The 19,030-nt window shown below is 44.4% G+C and overlaps 2 protein-coding genes across 2 annotated transcripts; one reads left to right on the plus strand and one right to left on the minus strand.

Annotated features, from left to right (window-relative positions):
• Positions 1 to 2,080: 2,080 nt before the first annotated feature.
• Positions 2,081 to 3,861, plus strand: LOC129859892 (inhibin alpha chain-like). Its single transcript, XM_055930111.1, has 2 exons — positions 2,081 to 2,742; positions 2,947 to 3,861. The coding sequence occupies exons 1-2, from the start codon at positions 2,427 to 2,429 to the stop codon at positions 3,690 to 3,692; spliced, it is 1,062 nt and encodes a 353-aa protein (XP_055786086.1). The 5' UTR covers positions 2,081 to 2,426; the 3' UTR covers positions 3,693 to 3,861.
• Positions 3,862 to 4,039: 178 nt separating this feature from the next.
• Positions 4,040 to 14,383, minus strand: LOC129859891 (gap junction gamma-1 protein-like). The gene is made up of 5 exons (XM_055930110.1): positions 14,185 to 14,383; positions 6,958 to 7,239; positions 6,517 to 6,748; positions 5,628 to 6,335; positions 4,040 to 5,350 (listed from the first exon to the last, which is right to left on the minus strand). The coding sequence occupies exons 2-5, from the start codon at positions 7,195 to 7,197 to the stop codon at positions 5,337 to 5,339; spliced, it is 1,194 nt and encodes a 397-aa protein (XP_055786085.1). The 5' UTR covers positions 7,198 to 7,239; positions 14,185 to 14,383; the 3' UTR covers positions 4,040 to 5,336.
• Positions 14,384 to 19,030: the final 4,647 nt, after the last annotated feature.

Below are 19,030 nucleotides of genomic sequence, written 5' to 3' on the forward strand. Positions count from 1 at the left end.
GTTTTTCACACTCAACAGTTTCCCGTGTATCAAGAATGGTCCACCACCCAAAGGACATCCAGCCAACTTGACACAAGTTTGGGAAGCATTGGAGTCAACGTGGGCCAGCATCCCTGTGGAAAGCTTTTGACACCTTTTAGAGTCCATGCCCCGATGAATTGAGGCTGTTCTGAGGGCAAAGGGGGGGGGGGGGGGCAACTCAATATTAGGAAGGTGTCCTCAATGTTTTGTACACTCAGTCTATATCTATCTCCCACTCTTAACGTCCTAGACACATCATATAACGCTGAGGTTGGGCGGAAGTTTTGGCAGAATAATGAAAACCTGGCAATTTGTAAACACTCCTGACTATGAACAGAACTCCCTCATGCAGATGAGCCCCAGCTGTGGTAAACTAGTAGACAACTGGTGAGTTCAGACCATCTTCTGGCCACCTTTTTGTACTGCAAGAGCCCTTGAAACAGCCCCATGAACATCATATTTTTTAGGCAAGTCAGTTAAGAACAAATTCTTATTTACAATGACGGCCTAGGAACATGGGTTAACTGCCTTGTTCAGGGGAAGAACGACAGATTTTTACCATATCAGATTGGGGATTCGAACTAGCAACCTTTCATTTATAAGTGTTAAATTCATTTTAAACCGCTCTAACCACTAGGCTACCTGCCGCCCCAAACATGAGGTGAATTCCAAACTGAAAGTGACTTCCTACCTTCTATCCTAGATTACTTGTCCTCTTGAAATGTTCTTGAGGATCATGTTGGGATTTCAATGCATCATATGACAAAAATACAGGACAGTCAGTGGTGATGATAAGAACAGCAGCATGGGAAATACAGTAGCTATGAGATATGTAAAGATATGTACCCTGGCTGCGGTCTATGAACTAGTTCCCCAGGCCTGACTAGAGACATGTGTGGCTACATGACTCCACTCTAGTCACACGAGAGAGCTGACAACGGTACAGATAATCTGTCAGAGAGTTGGTGAGTTACGCAGAAGACTGCCCGTCTGCCTGGCCAGTATCACTTTCAGAGTTGGCCAGCACAACCTGGGGCTAAACTTAACTCTCTCTGTATAGACAAAAGGACGTGTTTGCAAGAGAACGATTGTGTGTTTCGGAGGTTATTGTATCTCGTCCTGGTATGTTTATTCTCCACTGAGACAAGCTGTAATATCTGACCTTGTCTATGAAACTGTATTCTATAATTGCACAGATGCAGGCAGGCAGAGCCCCAAGGCTGGAGTTGGATAAAGAAAGCCTAATTGTTATTATTTTCAAAAGACACATTAACACACACATTTGTTTGGTGGGAAAGCAGGTGGTATGATGAGGGACATCCACATCTGTTGGGTTCATTATGATGAAAAATAAATAATATTGAACTTTTATTGGATCAGGGAGTCCTACTGAGACCAAGGTGTCGTCTACAGATGAGCCTTATGAAATGACTACAGCAGCACTGAGTTCACGTGTGATTACTGTTGTGATCTATTCGTAACACTTTGTATCTTCTAAGGGGGTTGCAAAGGGTTTATGAGTAGTTTATTTAAACAGTTATAACACATTAGTTCAAACTGTGGTTCATTTTCAATAACTGACCCCAATATCTGTTTACGTTTGAGTCATTCGGCAGACGCTCCTATCAGGAGTGACTTACAGTGCATTCATCTTAAGATAGCTAGGTGAGACAACCACATTTTCTGCACTTGCAGAGCCTGTAAACCGTTCCATTTCAGACAACACCTCTTTCAATCCTGTCTTATCTGGCCCTGGTGTTTTGTCTAATACTTCTCCGCTGCTGAAATCTCATCACAACTCCTACACTAAATACATACACTATGTGTATTAAAGAAAACCTTAACACTAAGGAAAAATACTGTTTTGCTACAGTCCACTTCACAAAACAGACAAATCTAGTACAGTACAAGAACGAAGCGGCCCTTACCGTGAAACGCAGACTGTGATCAAATACATTGTAACTTCCAATCACCCACAAGGTCATACTCTGAAGTCTTTCCTCTGGATTATGACTGCATAACAATAACATAGGGCTCTCTCTCACTCCCTTTTTCTCCAGTGTCTAGATAGGCATGGGTAGGAGGCAATATTATTCCATGACAAAACAATGGATAAGAGAGACACAGTGCTCTGCATTGGCAGAGATGGAACCTCCAAATAATACAGGACTTCATTGACACCACTTGCCCACCGGCTCAGGACAGAGAAGGATCTACACTACTTCACCTCATCTACTAGAAGTTTTGGCACAATCAATTGACCCATTTGGTCACCTTACCAATTATTAGACAGGGATATTTGACCTACTTGGATTACTCAAACTCAAAGCACTTTTCCACCTCGATCTACATGCTACACAACCCTCCTCTATAGACTGAAGAGATCTGAAGAAGAGATCTGAACCATGCGGAGTGGTCCTTCTACCGTCCTCTCCTGTGCCCTGCTACTCCTGTGGACCCAGACCCTGACCCAGGCCTGCCAGGGGGACGAGCTGCCTCGTGACGTGGTGTTGGACTGGTTCAAACAGCGCCTCCTGGATGGGTTAGGGCTGGAGCAGCCCCCCGAGCCCCCCCACCAGGCCCCTGGCGGGGGCAGAGAGAGAGCAGAGGTGGGACGAGGTCACCGGAGATCCACCAGGGTAGGGAGGGCAGCCTGGGCACAGGACCACAGGAGGCATCACCAGGAGAGCCATGAGCAGGTCATCCTCTTCCCCAGCTCTGGTGAGTGAGAGTCCATATCCCTCTTTCTCCTTTTCTCAAGCTCTGATGCCCTGTTCCTTTTCCCTTCTCTTTAGTCAATCTCTATTCAATAGTTCACTCCAAAAGTGAAGTTTGTCAGATGTTTTTCTAGACATCAACTGTAGGATATTTGTTTCCCCATCCATTGACCTGGTCTTATTTCCACTGTCTGCCTTGTTTTTCCAGACTCTACCTGTGATAGCTCAGACTCCCCATCAGAGGAGAGAGCCACCAGCCACTTCACCTACTACTTCCAATCCTCACTAGACAACCAGGAGTCTGCCATCACCTCAGCCCATTTCTGGTTCTACGCCGGCGAGGGGGCCAGCAGGAACATCACCCCGCTCTTCCTCCTCACGTCAGACCAGCAGCTCCTCCAGGTGGCTGAGATTCCGGCCAAGACCACCGCTGATGGCTGGACCACCTACCACTTGGAGCACCACCTCCTTACCGCCCTGACCCAAGGCCCCTTCGTACTCCAGGTGCGCTGCCCCGCCTGCGAATGCCATGCAAACGAAGCCGACAAAATGCCATTCCTCCACCTGCACACCCGACCTCACGGCCCAGACCGCTCCCCACGACGAGCGGCCGCCACCATTCCCTGGTTCCCATCGGCCATCGACCTCCTGATGCGGCCATCGCAGCAGAAGCCAGAGTACAGCGACTGTCAGCGCGAGATGATCAACATCTCGTTCCAGGAGCTGGGCTGGGACAACTGGATCGTTCACCCGAAGGTTCTCAACTTCTACTACTGTCATGGCACCTGCTCGACTTTGGACCGCACCACTGCTATGCTGGGGATCAAGCAGTGCTGCGCGCCGGTCCCCGGGACCATGAAGTCACTACGGTTCACCACTACGTCTGACGGAGGGTACTCCTTTAAATACGAGACCCTGCCCAACATCATACCAGAGGAGTGCACCTGTATCTAGGCCTAAAACCTCTGAGATGGGCTCAGTTTTTCCAAGTAAGATCAATAGTTATGCTGGTGTAATCTAGGCCAGGGCAACGGTCTTTGGAAAGCACCTATGCTAGACCTATAACTGATAGGCCTGTATTTGTCATGCACCAAGATTAGAGCAAAATAAATGTTTTTATTGATACAGCTACACAAGATGCATTTTTCATCAAAATAATTTAAGAAACTGAAATGGGTGTGCAGTGTGTTCTTCCTTCATGCCACAAGAGGGCAATGCAGGCTCAGATTAAGGTGTTTTAGAAGTGAAGTACAGAGGTCTACAGTGAAGTAATCATTCCCAACAAAGACATTGCAAAGTCATTTGGTTCAAATATATTTATTAATGTATTTCTATGAAACTAAACTCTACAGTTACAAAAACAATGTAACAAAAACACTCCAAATATTGAAAAAAATATTAGAATGTAATTTTTGTACCCAATTTTAAAAAACGAAAGGAAAAATGAAATGAACACAGCACACAATACGATCGTTTCCAGCTCAACCATTTCAAAAAACCATCACATTATGACACATAAGCAAATGTTGGTGCATTTGCCTCCTTGGAATTCCAGTACGAACATAAAAAAATGTTTCAACAAAACAACTCACCGACTTGCATGAACAAAAGGAACCAGGACAGGAGCAAAATGGCAGGTACAGGAGGACTACAGGAGTTTAAACAGCATGGAAGAACATTTCTAGTCATCACAGGATTCAAGCATTTCCCAGGTATTTATCACATTTGGCCAATTTGTTAGAATGACTAATATACAAGGCTTTAACAATGAGTGGGGTCTCATGGAATGTCAAAACAATTCACTTTTAATGACTAAAACTCTGACAACAGCAGTACAGTTAACAGCCAAGATTAACTTAAAAGCTTTCGTTAAAGAAGTGCACTTCTAGAAAACCCCCCACCACCTTGTATACAACACACATACACGGACGCACGAACATCCTCTTAATGTCTGTGCAAAAGGACATCCCCGCAGGCAAGTGTTCACTGTGGTTCACTCTGTAACCAGCAACAACAAGCCCTGGCATAACAACATGTGCAGTAAATGCTTTTAAGACTTTGTTGAGCCTCGCTCTTAAAATTGGACCGACCGGTAGACTTAGTCAATAGAGAGGAGGGGGGTAAATTAAAGCTTACACTGGATGAGACCGAGTCACCTGACAGAAACTGACCGGAGAACACTTTGGACTGGAATGACTGCGAAACAAATGAAAACAAAAACAGACAAACAAAAACACCTTTGGGCAAAAATAAACGGGGTGTCGACTACATCTAGAAGGCTGTACTTCAGCGACAGGCACTGCCAAAGTAGGGTGTGGGGTTTCGGCAAGCTGAAACTTGAGACTAAAGTATTTGGAGGCTCTCAAGTGGAACGAGTCAGACGCTAAAGGAGATTTGTACTATAGCTTTACGGAAGCATGGGCTGCTTTACATTTCAGTTGTCCCTGGTCCTTAATACTGCAAGGCACTCCATCCCTCACACAACCACACTTTTCAGTCTCTCCGCTGTCTGGCTGTGTTCCCATGTGCTTCCCCATCCGCGGAGGGCCAGTTGGGAAGAGAAAGCAGGCAGGCAGTCGAGCAGGCATTAAGCAGGATTCAGGCATGTACTCCTGAGGGAATAACATGTTAGACAGGAAATGGAGGGATCTCTACTACTTCATGGGAACAAACAGTACTGTGGGGTTATATAGTTTCATGTCATTCTGTACAGTAAGGCAGTCATTCAAAATAGAATAAGGAATCTGGAACAGGTTCAAATAAACACAATGTCTGAAAGTTACATATGGCGCCTTCTTCAATCGCTCTTTTTCTAGGACTGATGAAGCTAGAAACCTTCCGTCATGTTGTTTTGACCCGTTCAGCAGTTGGACCCGTTCACCTCCTTACCTTTCTCGCTGGCCGCCGCCTGTTTCTCCTGAGCGAAGTTGAGTCTGTTCTGCTCTGCAGCCGTGGTGTTGTTCTCGGGACTGCTGCTCCGTGACGGGGACCCCTGGCCCTCCTCGTTCTGGTAGGCCAGGTCCAGGTGCTGCTGGGCCATCTTCAGGTGCTTCCTCAGCCTCTCCAGGTCTCTGTTGGACGCCTCGTCCCCCAGGCTCTCCCTCCCATAGTCCCCCGCCAACGGCTCTCTGAATTCTGCCTTCAGCTTGCCTGACGGGTCCTTCTTCCCCAGGACCGTGTGGTACCCTGGCGGGGCGGTGGGTACATGGCGGGAACTGCAGAGGGACCCCCGGGCCACGGGGGGAAGAGGTGGGGTGGGGTGGCGTCTGGCGCGCCCGCGGAGGGTGTCGCGGACCCCGCCGACCCCCAGATGGAGAATCTCCAGGAGGGTGAGTGTGGTGCAGAGGAGAGAAACCACGTACATGACCAGGAGGAAGATGGTCTTCTCGGTGGGCCGCGAGACGAAGCAGTCCACCGTATGCGGACAGGGAGAGCGCGTGCACACGTAGAAGGGAATCACCTGGAAGCCGTAGAGGACATACTGGCCTAACAGGAAGGCCACCTCGAAGGCGATGCGCGAGATCAGCGAACACACGTACACCTTCATCAGGCCGTCACGCGCGATCCGCCGGCGACCGTCGTGCTTCTTCGCAGAGCCTGGAGATGAGGCAGAGACAAATTAACTCACTGACAGCATGCCACAGGGCAAGTCAAAGAAAAGGGTGTGATCCATAAACAGCTTTAAAGTAAAATAAAAAGTAATTTCCCTGGTGACAAGTTTATAACCAGTGTGAATGAAAAGAGCCAGTTTGTGTGGAGAAGCTGTGCCTCACCCTACCTTCTGTCACCTTCCCTTTGTCCTTCTCCACCTCAATCTCCTCAGTGATCATGGGGTCCTCCTCTCCGTTGTCCTCTGCCTCCTCGTAGTCCCGCTGTGCCCCCCGGGTCACGATGGGCATTCTCTTCTTCCCGGCGCGATGAAGAGGCCGGTACTCAACATCGTCCATGCGGGCGATCTTGTGCATGGCAAAGCCCAAGTACATGATGGTAGGGGTGGTGATCAGGATCACCTGGAGGAGGGAGGGAGTGGATGGTAGACAGGGAATTCACAGTCCCTGAGAGATTGCTTACGAGTACATAAGCAGTTAATGGTTTGTTTGTGTCAAAAGGTTATACATCCCATCTGTTATGGCTACACACACACACACACACACACCTTATAGTTGCTTCACCCTAACTTGAGAAAGCATTTACATATGCTTGCTTGACTCAGTCTCACCTGGAAGATCCAGAAGCGGACGTGTGAGAGCGGAGCGAAGGCGTCGTAGCAGACGTTCTCACACCCGGGCTGCTGCGTGTTGCAGACGAACTTAGCCTGTTCATCGTAGTAGATGGTCTCGCCCCCCACGGCCGTCAGCACGATGCGGAAGATGATGAGCACAGTCAGCCAGATCTTCCCCACGAACGTGCTGTGGTTGGAGATCTCATCCAGGAGACGCGTCAGGAAGCTCCAGCTCATGATGAGGCCTCAGCAGACACCTGGCCAGGAGCCCTCTCAGCTCTGGGGGGAGAGGTGATGTTATTTTCAGTGTGGCATTTACCTGAAAAAGCCGTTTCTGGGGCTCCTGGCTCATCTTCACATTTTCAAGCAGAGAAAGAACATCCTGATCATCATGTCAGTTATGGGGGGGGGGGGGTTGGACGAGTGTTAGGAGCAAAAGGGTAAGCTTCTTAAAACACACATCTCAGGTCAACACACCAACTATCAAGGTAAAACTAATTATGCCATTCAAGTGAAGAGACGTCAGCAGAAGGAACTGGCTGCCTCCTGTACGGCGATATCGACACTAGAACTCCTGTCCAGATCCATCGACACACTAGACTGTAGATCAGAGAAAACCACCATGCGATACACACGTGTGGATGTGTCACCCTGGGAGAGGTACAGATATAAAACCAAGCCATCCATACTACAAAGTGCTAATACAGTCAATCATAACGTAGTATTACGCTTCTAATATTTTAGTTACTGTGTGAACTACAAGGTGCACTGCTGGAGATTCACGTGAAATGTTTGATTCTTTACCACGATTCAACCAAGCCTGGCTCTTCAGTTAAACCAAAACATCCATATATTCCTTTAAAATCAGATGCTGCTAAACCAGTTCTTATTGACCCCTGAACATGAATTATGAATTGATTTTTTTTTTTAAATGTTTTAAAGGTCTGACTTATGCTACTTCCTATTCCTGAAAGGGAATTTTAATTCCCTTTCTGACATGACAATTAAAAATGGCCTCATTGACCCCACTCTCCAGAAAAACAACACTTGAGCAATATTTGATTTGATCAACAGGGGGCACCACTCCATCCACAAGGTTCATCAATGATGAGCCATACGTGCATAATAGGAGGGCACAGGGAGGGTTGGATGTTGACGCCCACACTCCCAGGTTAAATATTGTTATAGGAACCAGAAGAGCAGGCGCCAGGTGGAACGGTATGACCTAGTGGGAGTACTGTGGTAGAAGTACCACGAGCTGAACGTGTTGCAACGGCCATGTCTCACACCCAGGCTTCAGATCTATGGCCATAGGTTTCCTTGTGAAGGATTTAACAAGTGTGGTTTCTGCTTTCACAATATGCTGTTTGCTCTGATGTAAAAAGGAGGTTCAGTTGGAAGCACATAAAAAAAAGCTAGTTATTTTTATAGACTGAAGTGCTAATGAACCATGTATACTGTCTGGTGGACCGGCCCAACAAAAATAGATTCTTGACAGTTGAAAAAGACCCAACACAGGTCAGTCCATACTGTATCACATGGTACCATAGTGGATTGTGGTTCACACCTACATTCTTACAGCGCCCTGTCATTCCAAACCCCAGCCTGCTCACCACCACCTCTAAAGACTGGGGTCGGCAAGTCACAGCAAGCTGGGACTTCACACTGGGGAGAGAGGTTGGTGCGGGTCAGAAGCAAGGCAGACCAGATGGGAAAGCTTAGCAGCAGCAGGATAGAAAGACAAAGGACTGGAGGGGGTCAGCGCGTAGAGTCACAGTATTTACCAGGACAGTGAATTATGATAGATGAGGAGGCAGGTCAAGATAGAAGCTACTGCAAGGAAATGAATTGTCCCCAGTAAAGTGTGTACAGACATTTCAATGGCATACTGTGTACATAATGAGCTCCAGAAGTATCGGGATAGTGGATTGTTTTGTTGCTTTGACTCTGTACTCCAGGACTTTGGATATGAAATGATACAATGACTGAGATTAAAGTGCAAATGTCATCTTTACTTTTGAGGGTATTATTGGGTGAACCGCTTAGAAATCACAGTACTTTTTGTACATAGCAGCGCAGCCCCCCCCCCCCCCCCATTTAAGGAGAGCAAAAGTAGTAGGACAAATGCGTATTAAAGTAGTAAGAAGTTAAGTATTTGGCCCTACATTCATAGCACGCAATGACTACATCAAGCTTGTGACTCTAGAATTGTGTTGGATGCATTTGCTGTTTGTTTTTGGTTGTTTCAGAATATTTTGTGCCGAATATTAATGAATGGTAAATAGTGTATTGTGCCATTTGAGTCACTTTTTATAAATATGATACGTTTCTAAAGCGCTTCTTTAATGTGGATGCTACCAGGATTACAGAAAAATCCTGAATGAATCGTGAATAATGATGAGAGAGAAAGTTAGACAGAAATATAATGCACATCTGCACTTTAACCTCACAGTCATTGCATCATTTCCAATCCAAAGTGCTGGAGTACAGCAGCAGAAGAAGAAAATGTGCCGCTGTCCCAAATCTTTTAGCACGCACTGTATTTGACATGATGAACCTGTCTAGGAGTGTCCATCTAAAATCAACAGTCATCATTACTCATCTTCATCAATGATCTCCATTTACCTTGCTGACTTTCTAGTTGTTCCAAGAAACAATAACTAGCCCTTCTTTCCCACACTAGTCATCTCTGGATTCAAATATCCCAGAATATATGTGGGTGAGGTGACACGACAAAGTCCTGATCTAGTGCCAGTACCTGAGGGCATACCTCACCAGTCTGCCATCCATAGCATTGCCAGGTCCTCTCAACTTGACCTTTGGGGGGGGGGGGGGGGAAGCTGCCCGCTTTTCCAGAATGGGTGCAGTAGCCAGATTTAACAGGCCTATTTGACAATCCTTCCGTACAACTGAATCAATGACTTTCCTAGTTTACAGCGGCAAATCTGTGGCAATTAACCGTACACATTTTCACTGGACAATGTTTTTGTTCTTAAAGATCACATGAAATGGAAAAAGTAACAACTTGTCTTAGTACAGTATGGGAAATACTTGGAGAAAAAAAACTCTGAACTGTTCACATCTAAAATGTACCTAAATCAAGCCAATCATGATTGAGTTTATAATCGGATATAGTTTAATTGTAGTTTCAAGTAACTTTTAATAATATTCTAATTATAACATTAAAGATGAAATGTTTTGTAGGAAATAAAATCCTATATTCATACAATAAATTTTAGATCATTGGGGCAGAAGTAGAGAACGTAGACAGCTGTCTGGTATCAGACTCTTGACACGGTAACAACATGAGATCAAGTGATCGGCTGGTTAATTCTTCTGGGTTTTTGGTTGCAAGCAAGTTTATTTTAACACACGGGTGCAAGTGATCTCCTGTTAGTAGATATGCAATGAACCCAGCATATTGAACAAGGCTAAACAGAACCTAGATCAGCACTCCTACTCTGAGACACTGTATGAATATGGTCAGTGAAAATCTCCTCAGTGATCTGATACTGGATGCTCTTCTCCATTTCACAGTGTACTTTGAGAACACGACAGCCATTGAAGATGACAGGTATTATCTAGCCATTGTCTAAAACGTCTCAGGATCAGTAGAACATCCAATGTCACATAATGGCCCATGTAATCGACCTGCTCTTCATAACAAAAAACCCGGTCCCAGCAGCCTAAGCATTGTGCAAGAAAGTGGGTCAGCCAGCTTTCTTCTGAACTTCCTTCTGGCTTTGAAAAGCAGTGGGTACAACCTTCCCAATGCGTACCATTTCACCTTTGTCAATTGAGGCCTAGCCCACACCTCACTGGCATGCTACACTGCTCATGCCAGCAAAAGCCATGTGTCTAGTTAAGTTCCTCCAACACATAGGAGAGAATATTAAAACAGGCCAAAGAAACACAGGTACACTATACAGCAAAAAGGCCATCTAGGACTTAAAGTGAAGAGAGATGTAAACAGGTGGGCAGTCAGTGAGTTTGATTAAGCTGAACCACGGTGCACTGGTCTATGGCCCGTGACGTGAACAGCAAAAGGGGTGAGGGAGGAGCGCCGTTCAACCCAAACATGCATGCTGCATCATTCAGAAACATACTTCCTATAAAATACACACTACTGTTCAAAAGTTTGGAGTCACTTAGAAATGTTTTTGTTTTTGAAAGAAAAGCATATTTTTGTCCATTAAAATATCAAATTGATCAGAAATACAATGTAGGCATTGTTAATGTTGTAAATGACTTTTGTAGCTGGAAACAGCTGATTTTTTTTATGGAATATCTGCATAGGCGTACAGAGGCCCATTATAGGCAACCATCACTCCTGTGTTCCAATTATCATTTTAAAAGGCTAATTGATCATTAGAAAACCCGTTGCAATTATGTTAGCACAGCTGAAAACTGTTGTTCTGATTAAAGAAGCAATTAAACTGGCCTTCTTTAGACTAGTTGAGTATCTGGAGCATCAGGATTTGTGGGTTCGATTACAGGCTCAAATGGCCAGAAATAAAGACCTTTCTTCTGAAACTCATCAGTCTACTCTTGTTCTGAGAAATGAAGGCTATTCCATGCGAGAAATTGCCAAGATACTGAAGATCTCGTACAACGCTCTGTACTACTTCCTTCACAGAACCGCGCAAACTGGCTCTAACCAGAAGAGGGACTGGGAGGCCCCGGTGCACAACTGAGCAAAAGGACAAGTACATTAGTGTCAAGTTGCGCAGTTCTGTGAAGGAAGTAGTACACAGCGTTGTACGAGGGTTAGGTTGTCGGTCACATGGGAACCAATAAACCTACAAACGCCAGCTAACACAACATGCCATTGGAACACAGGAGTGATGGTTGCTGATAATGGGCCTCTGTACGCCTATGTAGATATTCCATTAAATCCGCCGTTTCAGGCTACAATAGTGATTTACAACATTAACAATGCCTACATTATATTTCTGATCAATTTGATATTTTAATGGACAAAAATATGCTTTTCTTTCAAAAACAAAAACATTTCTAAGTGACTCCAAACTTTTGAACAGTAGTGTTTGTCTGTTTGTTTTTTTAAACTACACTGAACAAAAATATAAAGGCAACAATTTCAAAGATCTCACGGAGTTACAGTTCATATAAGGAAATCGTTCAATTGAAATAAATTAGGCCCTAATCTATGGATTTCACATGACCGGGAATACAGATATGCATCTGTTGGTCACAGACGCATATGGGCCTCAATACCTCGTCACGGTAACTCTGCATTCAAAATTGCCATCAATAAATGCAATTGTGTTCATTGTCTGTAGCTTATGCCTACCCATACCATAACCCCACCATGGGTCACTTTATTCAAAATGTTGACATCAGCAAACCGCTCGCCAACATGACGCCATTCACGTGGTCTGCGGTTGAGAAGCTGTTTGGACGTACTGCCAAATTCTCGAAAACTGAGGCAGCCTATGGTAGAGAAATTAACATTCAATTCTCTGGCAACAGCTCTGGTAGATATTCCTGCAGTCAGCATTCCAATTGCACGCGCCCCCAAAATATCTATGGCATTGTGTTGTGACAAAACTGAATTTTAGTGGCCTTTTGCCCCCAGCACAAGGTGCACCAGTGTAATGATCATGCCGTATAATCATCTTCTCAATATGCCACACCTGTCAGGTGGATGGATTATCTTGGCAAAGAAGAAATGCTCACTAACAGGGATGTAACATTTGTGCAGAACATTTGAAAGAAATAAGCTTTTTGTGCATATGGAACATTTCTGGCATCTTATGAAACATGGGACCAACACTTTTCATGCCTTTATATTTTTGTTCAGTGTAGTTTATTGGGGAGTCAGATAAAGCATTTATCAAAATCAATAACTTTTGCATGCGAAAACAGAATCCTACTCATTACTCCATGTGTTCACCTACGTCTCCTTTGTTTTGAGACAACTTCAGTGGCCAGAGCTGGGCACCTGGCTCACGCCCAGGTGGCAACCGGTTCCAAGACGAATGTAATCACTTTTCACCCAATGCAAACTTCTTCCACCAAGGCAACCCGGGCCAGATAATCAAATCACCTATCAGTGACAACCTAGGCCTGGCATTTAAAGTAAACCCAAACAGCAAGAGAACACTAGACTAAATGGACCAGTAAAGATGGCCATCTGATAGGCTACATGTGGGTCATATTTGAAAGGTTAACACACAAAAACTGTTGAGAGTGAGGGCAAATATGCCTACTGAACACTTCTCAAGTTCTCAAAATCAACAACTGACCAAGACAGAGTAGCTCATTCTCATCTGGACCAAAGCTCATCCTAGGCTACTGAGCCAGCAAAGGAATTTGGTTAATTACAAGTCAGTGAAGTAAAGACGGGGGGATGGGAGTTGAGCAGTGCAGAAGGCCTGGTAGTGAAGGTATCCGGTCAAGGTACAGCGTGTTAACATTCCTTGGCCTCTAACCAAAAACAGAGATGGCCCATGGTGTAGGCCGAGGGCACATGAATGCTGTCGGTCACACATGGTAACCAATAAACCTACAAACGCCAGTCATTGAACTTCACCATGTCACTCATAGAACGGTGACTGCATGAAATGGACTGTGTAGAAGGCCAATGAGCCGGAGAATTTAGATTAGGCTTGTTAACTCACTCACCATGAAGCGTTTCATTAGCGACTAAATTGGCTACACGCGTGTTAAAATTAACTGCTTAACGAGGGGTTGATTTCTTGATTGATAAAAATAGCTGATTTTAAGATTAAGATGATCAAGATAATGAAGGCTTAAACAAAGTTTGACATCATGGCTGGAAGACGTTTGGTTAAAAAAAAAAAAGTGTGATGGAAAAATCCAAACATTGGCCCGTAACAGTTGTTGATGCACTCAGCTAACAAGATTAGGAAACAACTTGATTCCGAACAACCATTTAATTGTACATTCTGAATTTAGATTAAATGAATACAAAAGTAGCAAACCTAAGCGCCTTGAGTCAAATTGCCCAAGAAAAGCTAAAGATCACACGATTGTAGCTTTGCTGACTGCGCGCACACAACGATGGTAATTTAGGGGACAAAAAAAGTATCGTTAAAGTTTGAGCAAGGATTGATAGGCAACAACTTGTGGAAGGAATAAATTGACACTAGTAAATTAAACTGCGAGTAAAGTTACATTGAGCGTTTGTGAACCTGGTAAAAAACGTCTCAAAGGATTATGGGTCTCCTCGCAAAAACTCACCTTTAAGGCTCAAAACTGTCCTTCTTGTGTTCAGCCTTAATTCCCCTCGTAGCCTCTCCAAATTATCAACAACTGTTCTTTCTCATCCGCGGCTCTTTCATAAACTACAACCCCCTCTTTTTTAACCCATTCGGTGATTTGTGGTACCATGTGACCCCTGCATCCATTTCGGGGCCCCAAGCACATTCATGCAGGACAAAAGAAGCGTCCCGAAATCCCTTTTCTCCTCCTACCATACCTCCACGTAACCCTGCCCCGTTTAGGAGGCCCTTATCTGAAACGTGAGATATACTAGCTGACTAGATACTGTTTGCTGTATACTGTAATTAAGTTATCACAATTTTCGTTGTATCATTTTATTGCTATTCTCAGATTACTTAAACAAAGAAAGTCGGAGATTTATGAAACCAATAGCCTTTTATATCTCTACAATCAAAAAACACAATAGGCAGGGGTAGCTAAGGATCTCCTTTAACTTTATGAGGTAGTTATATTGAGGTAGTTATCCACATGTCACAATGTAGGCTACTTCATCAGGGAAATTAAATATGAGAAATATATATGGGGGGTGTAGAGAGACCATTTAAAGAACACCCAAAATGTGAGCACTCCTTATGTGTGAGGTAGATTCTGCTCCAGCTGCTCCCTGTCTTGTTGGTTGTGTAGATAGGGAGAAAGAGTATGCTATAACAACATGCTCCCTGCTGTCCCTATCACACAGTTGTAGAGCTGGACCAGAACCAGATCAACCCTCAGCTCAACACTGTGAGAGAATGGCTGTGGGATTCCACATCAGCCCAGCTGTGTGCCTATGTCCACTCTAGTTATGTAGCTATGTCTAATATGTAAGTCTACTGGGGAAATGGAATATGCATTTCTGTCACTTGTGTGGTAAATTAACAATATCCTTATTGATAGCACAGGAGGTTGGTGGCACCTTCATTGAGGAGGACGGCTCATGGTAATGTCTGGAGCGGAGTAAGTGGAATGGTATCAAATACATGGTTTCCATGTGTTTGATGCTATTCCATATGCTCCGTTCCAGACATTATGAGCCGTCCTCCCCTGAGCAGCCTCCACTGATTGATAAGATTGTGTATCGTGTGTCATACATAGCAAGATGCCAGTGATTCAACGTCTACAGCATCTTAAACCCAAAAGCATACCTTCCAAGTGAGTTTGATAAAAGTAGAATAGAAAATACCAATCTTGAGTCGAAGCACCTGTTGCTTGAACTCAAGCTTGGTATTTTGGCTGGTCTCCGCGCACATGTTCTCACAATTAAAATGGGCTGTGTGTACACATTCCTCCACTGTTAAAACCTTTAAATTCACATAACAGCTTGCATAGTGGTGCCAACATCCGATGTTTGCCATATATGGTATGGTAATAGACCGGTCCCACTGTAACATCCACAAACCCGGAACCCATCTATCACAGGCTTAATTGCCAATGAAACAAAAACATTGTTTGAAATAACAGGAGACAGATTTAATAGGGTAAGTGCTGCTAGAGTTTATTGGAACAATACAGAGTACCTACGTCAAACATGTGGGCGTCATGCAAGACAAAACAGGTCCGCAAATGTTGTTTACTACAGCTGGTTTATTATGCCATAGGTGTAATAATCAAAAGCATAATCCACTCCTACTGAATCTCTTAAAAACACCCTCCCCACCCTTACAAGAAAATATTGCAGTTTCAAAACTGCAGTAAAAGTGCAGTAACTGCAGTCGACTGAGCTATTTTGGACGGAGTAATTGCAGAATAACTGCAGTTATACTGCACTGTAGCTGCAGTTACACTGCAATATTACTGTAGTAAAAAAAGTGATATTTTGGACGCAGTATTTGCAGCATACTGCAGTTAGACTGCACTTTAACTGCAGTTAAACTGCATTCTGACTGCAATCTTTTTTCTTAAGGGCACTGGGTAAAGACCTCAGTTCAATGTTTAGTTTTGATTTACATTTGGTTGAGTTGTCAACTAATGTGAATTCCACATGAAATCAACAAAGCATGTCACCGTGTTATTAGATTTAAGTTATAGCTTAGAACGAAATTCCCTTGCGCTGATTACTTTTTGCAAATCCAATCGGTTTTCATTTAGATTTATTTTTTGCTAGGTGGAAATAACGTTGATACAACCAGTTTTTGCCCAGTGGGTCTTTAACACGTTTCCTGAACAGAGTCCCATCCCATCTTCACAGCCAGGAAGGGCTCGCTGCCATCAACAAAGCCCTTCCAAAAAATGATTGCAGTTTTGAAACTGCAGTAAAAGTGCAGTAACTGCAGTCGACTGTGATATTTTAGACACAGTAATTGCAGAATAACTGCAGTTACATTGCACAATTACTGCAGAAAAAAAAGTAATTTTGAATGCAGTATTTGCAGCATACTGCAGTTATATTGCACTCTAACTGCAATATTTTTTTCGTGAGGGGGGGTGTATTTACTACTAACAGGTGGTATGTTGACTCTCTCTGGTGTCATTCACAGTGTTCAATAAGGAACTGTTGGTCTTAACTCTGGAAAAACAAACAGGAGAAAGCCCCCTCCCTGCATGGCAGTGACAGCAGGACTGGGACACTGCTGTCTTCTCCCAGGGGTGGGCAACGCTTGAGTAGCATTGCCAGAGTTGTGTCAAGGGCCCCAAGAATTTTGCAGGAAGTGTGTATGTTGTGATATTTAACACTACTATCCCAATCCTTCTCACGCAAGCAGAGAAAATGTCCCCACATCTTCATCTCCATGTGAATGTCAGTCTATCACCTCTGGGTCTTTCAGGCAGTCAGTTGAATTAGTGTCTCCTTTGGGCAACTGTTGATCCGTACAAATGAAGTCTTAACATTTTGACATATGTGCCTGCCAGGTAGATCACCCTGATGTTTTACTTATCTGGTGCTGTGTTCCCTACCATTTGGAACCACTGGGGGGGAAGTAGGACATCAAATAAAAGTTCTTCATTAGCCATGTGGTGGGTTGATTAGTAGAGTTATGTGCATCGCAGATGTTTTATTTCACATTTTAGGCATTTAGCAGACACTTGTTCAGACTGACTTATAGTACCAAGTGCATCTGTTTTCATACTTTTTTCCCCCGTACTGGTCCCCCATGGGAATTGAACCCACAACCCTGGCATTGCAAGCACCATACTCTACTAACTGAGCAAACAAGAACTACTTGAAAACATTGAATCGGTGTGTTCAGGGGTGTGGGAGCTGTGCTTTGGCAAAGTGGGTGGGGTTATATCCTACCTGATTGGCCCCGTCCAGGTGTAACATTGGACGGGGTCACAGTGTCTTGCGATCCCCTCCCTGTCTCAGTCCCCAGGATCTATGCTGCAATAGCCTATGTGCCAGGGGACTAGTCTGTCAGTCTGTCTTGCCTTATCTGATGTGCTGTGTGTTCTTAGGCATGCTCTCTCTATCAGAGGAGGCTGGTGTGAGGCTGCTATAGGACAGGCTCATAAGTTTCCATGTGTTTGGTAGCATTCCATTCTCTAATTCTCCTCCATCTCTCTGTCTCCTGTCCTGGACGACCTGAGTCCTAGGACCATGCCTCAAGACTACCTGGCCTGACGACTCCTGGCTGTTCCTGTCCCGTCCACCTGGTCGTACTGATCCAGTTTGTTCTGCGGTCCTGACTGCTGCTGTTGACCCATGACCTGATTCACCGGCCACTCTCTCATCTCAGAACACCTGGTCATGAAAAGTCAACTGACATTGACTCCCGTGTTGTTGAACTGTTGCCCTCTCTATAGCCACCATGGTTATTATATGACCCTGCTGGTGATCTATAGTCACCATGGTTATTATAATGACCCTGCTGGTGATCTATAGCCACCATGGTTATTATATGACCCTGCTGGTGATCTATAGCCACCATGGTTATTATATGACCCTGCTGATGATATATAGCCACCATGGTTATTATAATGACCCAGCTGGTGATCTATAGCCACCATGGTTTTTATAATGACCCTGCTGGTGATCTATAGCCACCATGGTTATTATATGACCCTGCTGGTGATCTATAGCCACCATGGTTATTATAATGACCCTGCTGGTGACCTATTGCCACCATGGTTATTATAATGACCCTGCTGGTGATCTATAGCCACCATGGTTATTATAATGACCCTGCTGGTGATCTATAGCCACCATGGTTATTATATGACCCTGCTGGTGATATATAGCCACCATGGTTATTATAATGACCCTGCTGGTGATCTATAGCCACCATGGTTATTATTTGACCCTGCTGGTGATCTATAGCCACCATGGTTATTATATGACCCTGCTGGTGATCTATAGCCACCATGGTTATTATATGACCCTGCTGGTGATATATAGCCACCATGGTTATTATAATGACCCTGCTGGTGATCTATAGCCACCATGGTTATTATATGACCCTGCTGGTGATCTATAGCCACCATGGTTATTATATGACCCTGCTGGTGATCTATAGCCACCATGGTTATTATATGACCCTGCTGGTGATCTATAGTCACCATGGTTATTATATAACCCTGCTGGTGATCTATAGCCACCATGGTTATTATATGACCCTGCTGGTGATCTATAGCCACCATGGTTATTATTATGACCCTGCTGGTGATCTATAGCCACCATGGTTATTATATGACCCTGCTGGTGATATATAGCCACCATGGTTATTATAATGACCCTGCTGGTGATCTATAGCCACCATGGTTATTATACGACCCTGCTGGTGATCTATAGCCACCATGGTTATTATATGACCCTGCTGGTGATCTATAGCCACCATGGTTATTATAATGACCCTGCTGGTGATCTATAGCCACCATGGCTATTATATGA

This window comes from Salvelinus fontinalis, chromosome 7 (assembly GCF_029448725.1).
Source record: "Salvelinus fontinalis isolate EN_2023a chromosome 7, ASM2944872v1, whole genome shotgun sequence".
Taxonomy (NCBI): domain Eukaryota; kingdom Metazoa; phylum Chordata; class Actinopteri; order Salmoniformes; family Salmonidae; genus Salvelinus; species Salvelinus fontinalis.

Bases quoted from the DNA above. Each gene is read 5' to 3' on its own strand.
- LOC129859892 (XM_055930111.1), top strand. From the start codon at position 2,427: ATGCGGAGTGGTCCTTCTACCGTCCTCTCCTGTGCCCTGCTACTCCTG. The intron at 2,743-2,946 runs GTGAGTGAGAGT...TTGTTTTTCCAG, and splicing joins CATCCTCTTCCCCAGCTCTG to ACTCTACCTGTGATAGCTCA.
- LOC129859891 (XM_055930110.1), bottom strand. From the start codon at position 7,197: ATGAGCTGGAGCTTCCTGACGCGTCTCCTGGATGAGATCTCCAACCAC. The intron at 6,749-6,957 runs GTGAGACTGAGT...TCCCTCCTCCAG, and splicing joins TCCGCTTCTGGATCTTCCAG to GTGATCCTGATCACCACCCC. The intron at 6,336-6,516 runs GTAGGGTGAGGC...CCTCATCTCCAG, and splicing joins CAAAGGGAAGGTGACAGAAG to GCTCTGCGAAGAAGCACGAC.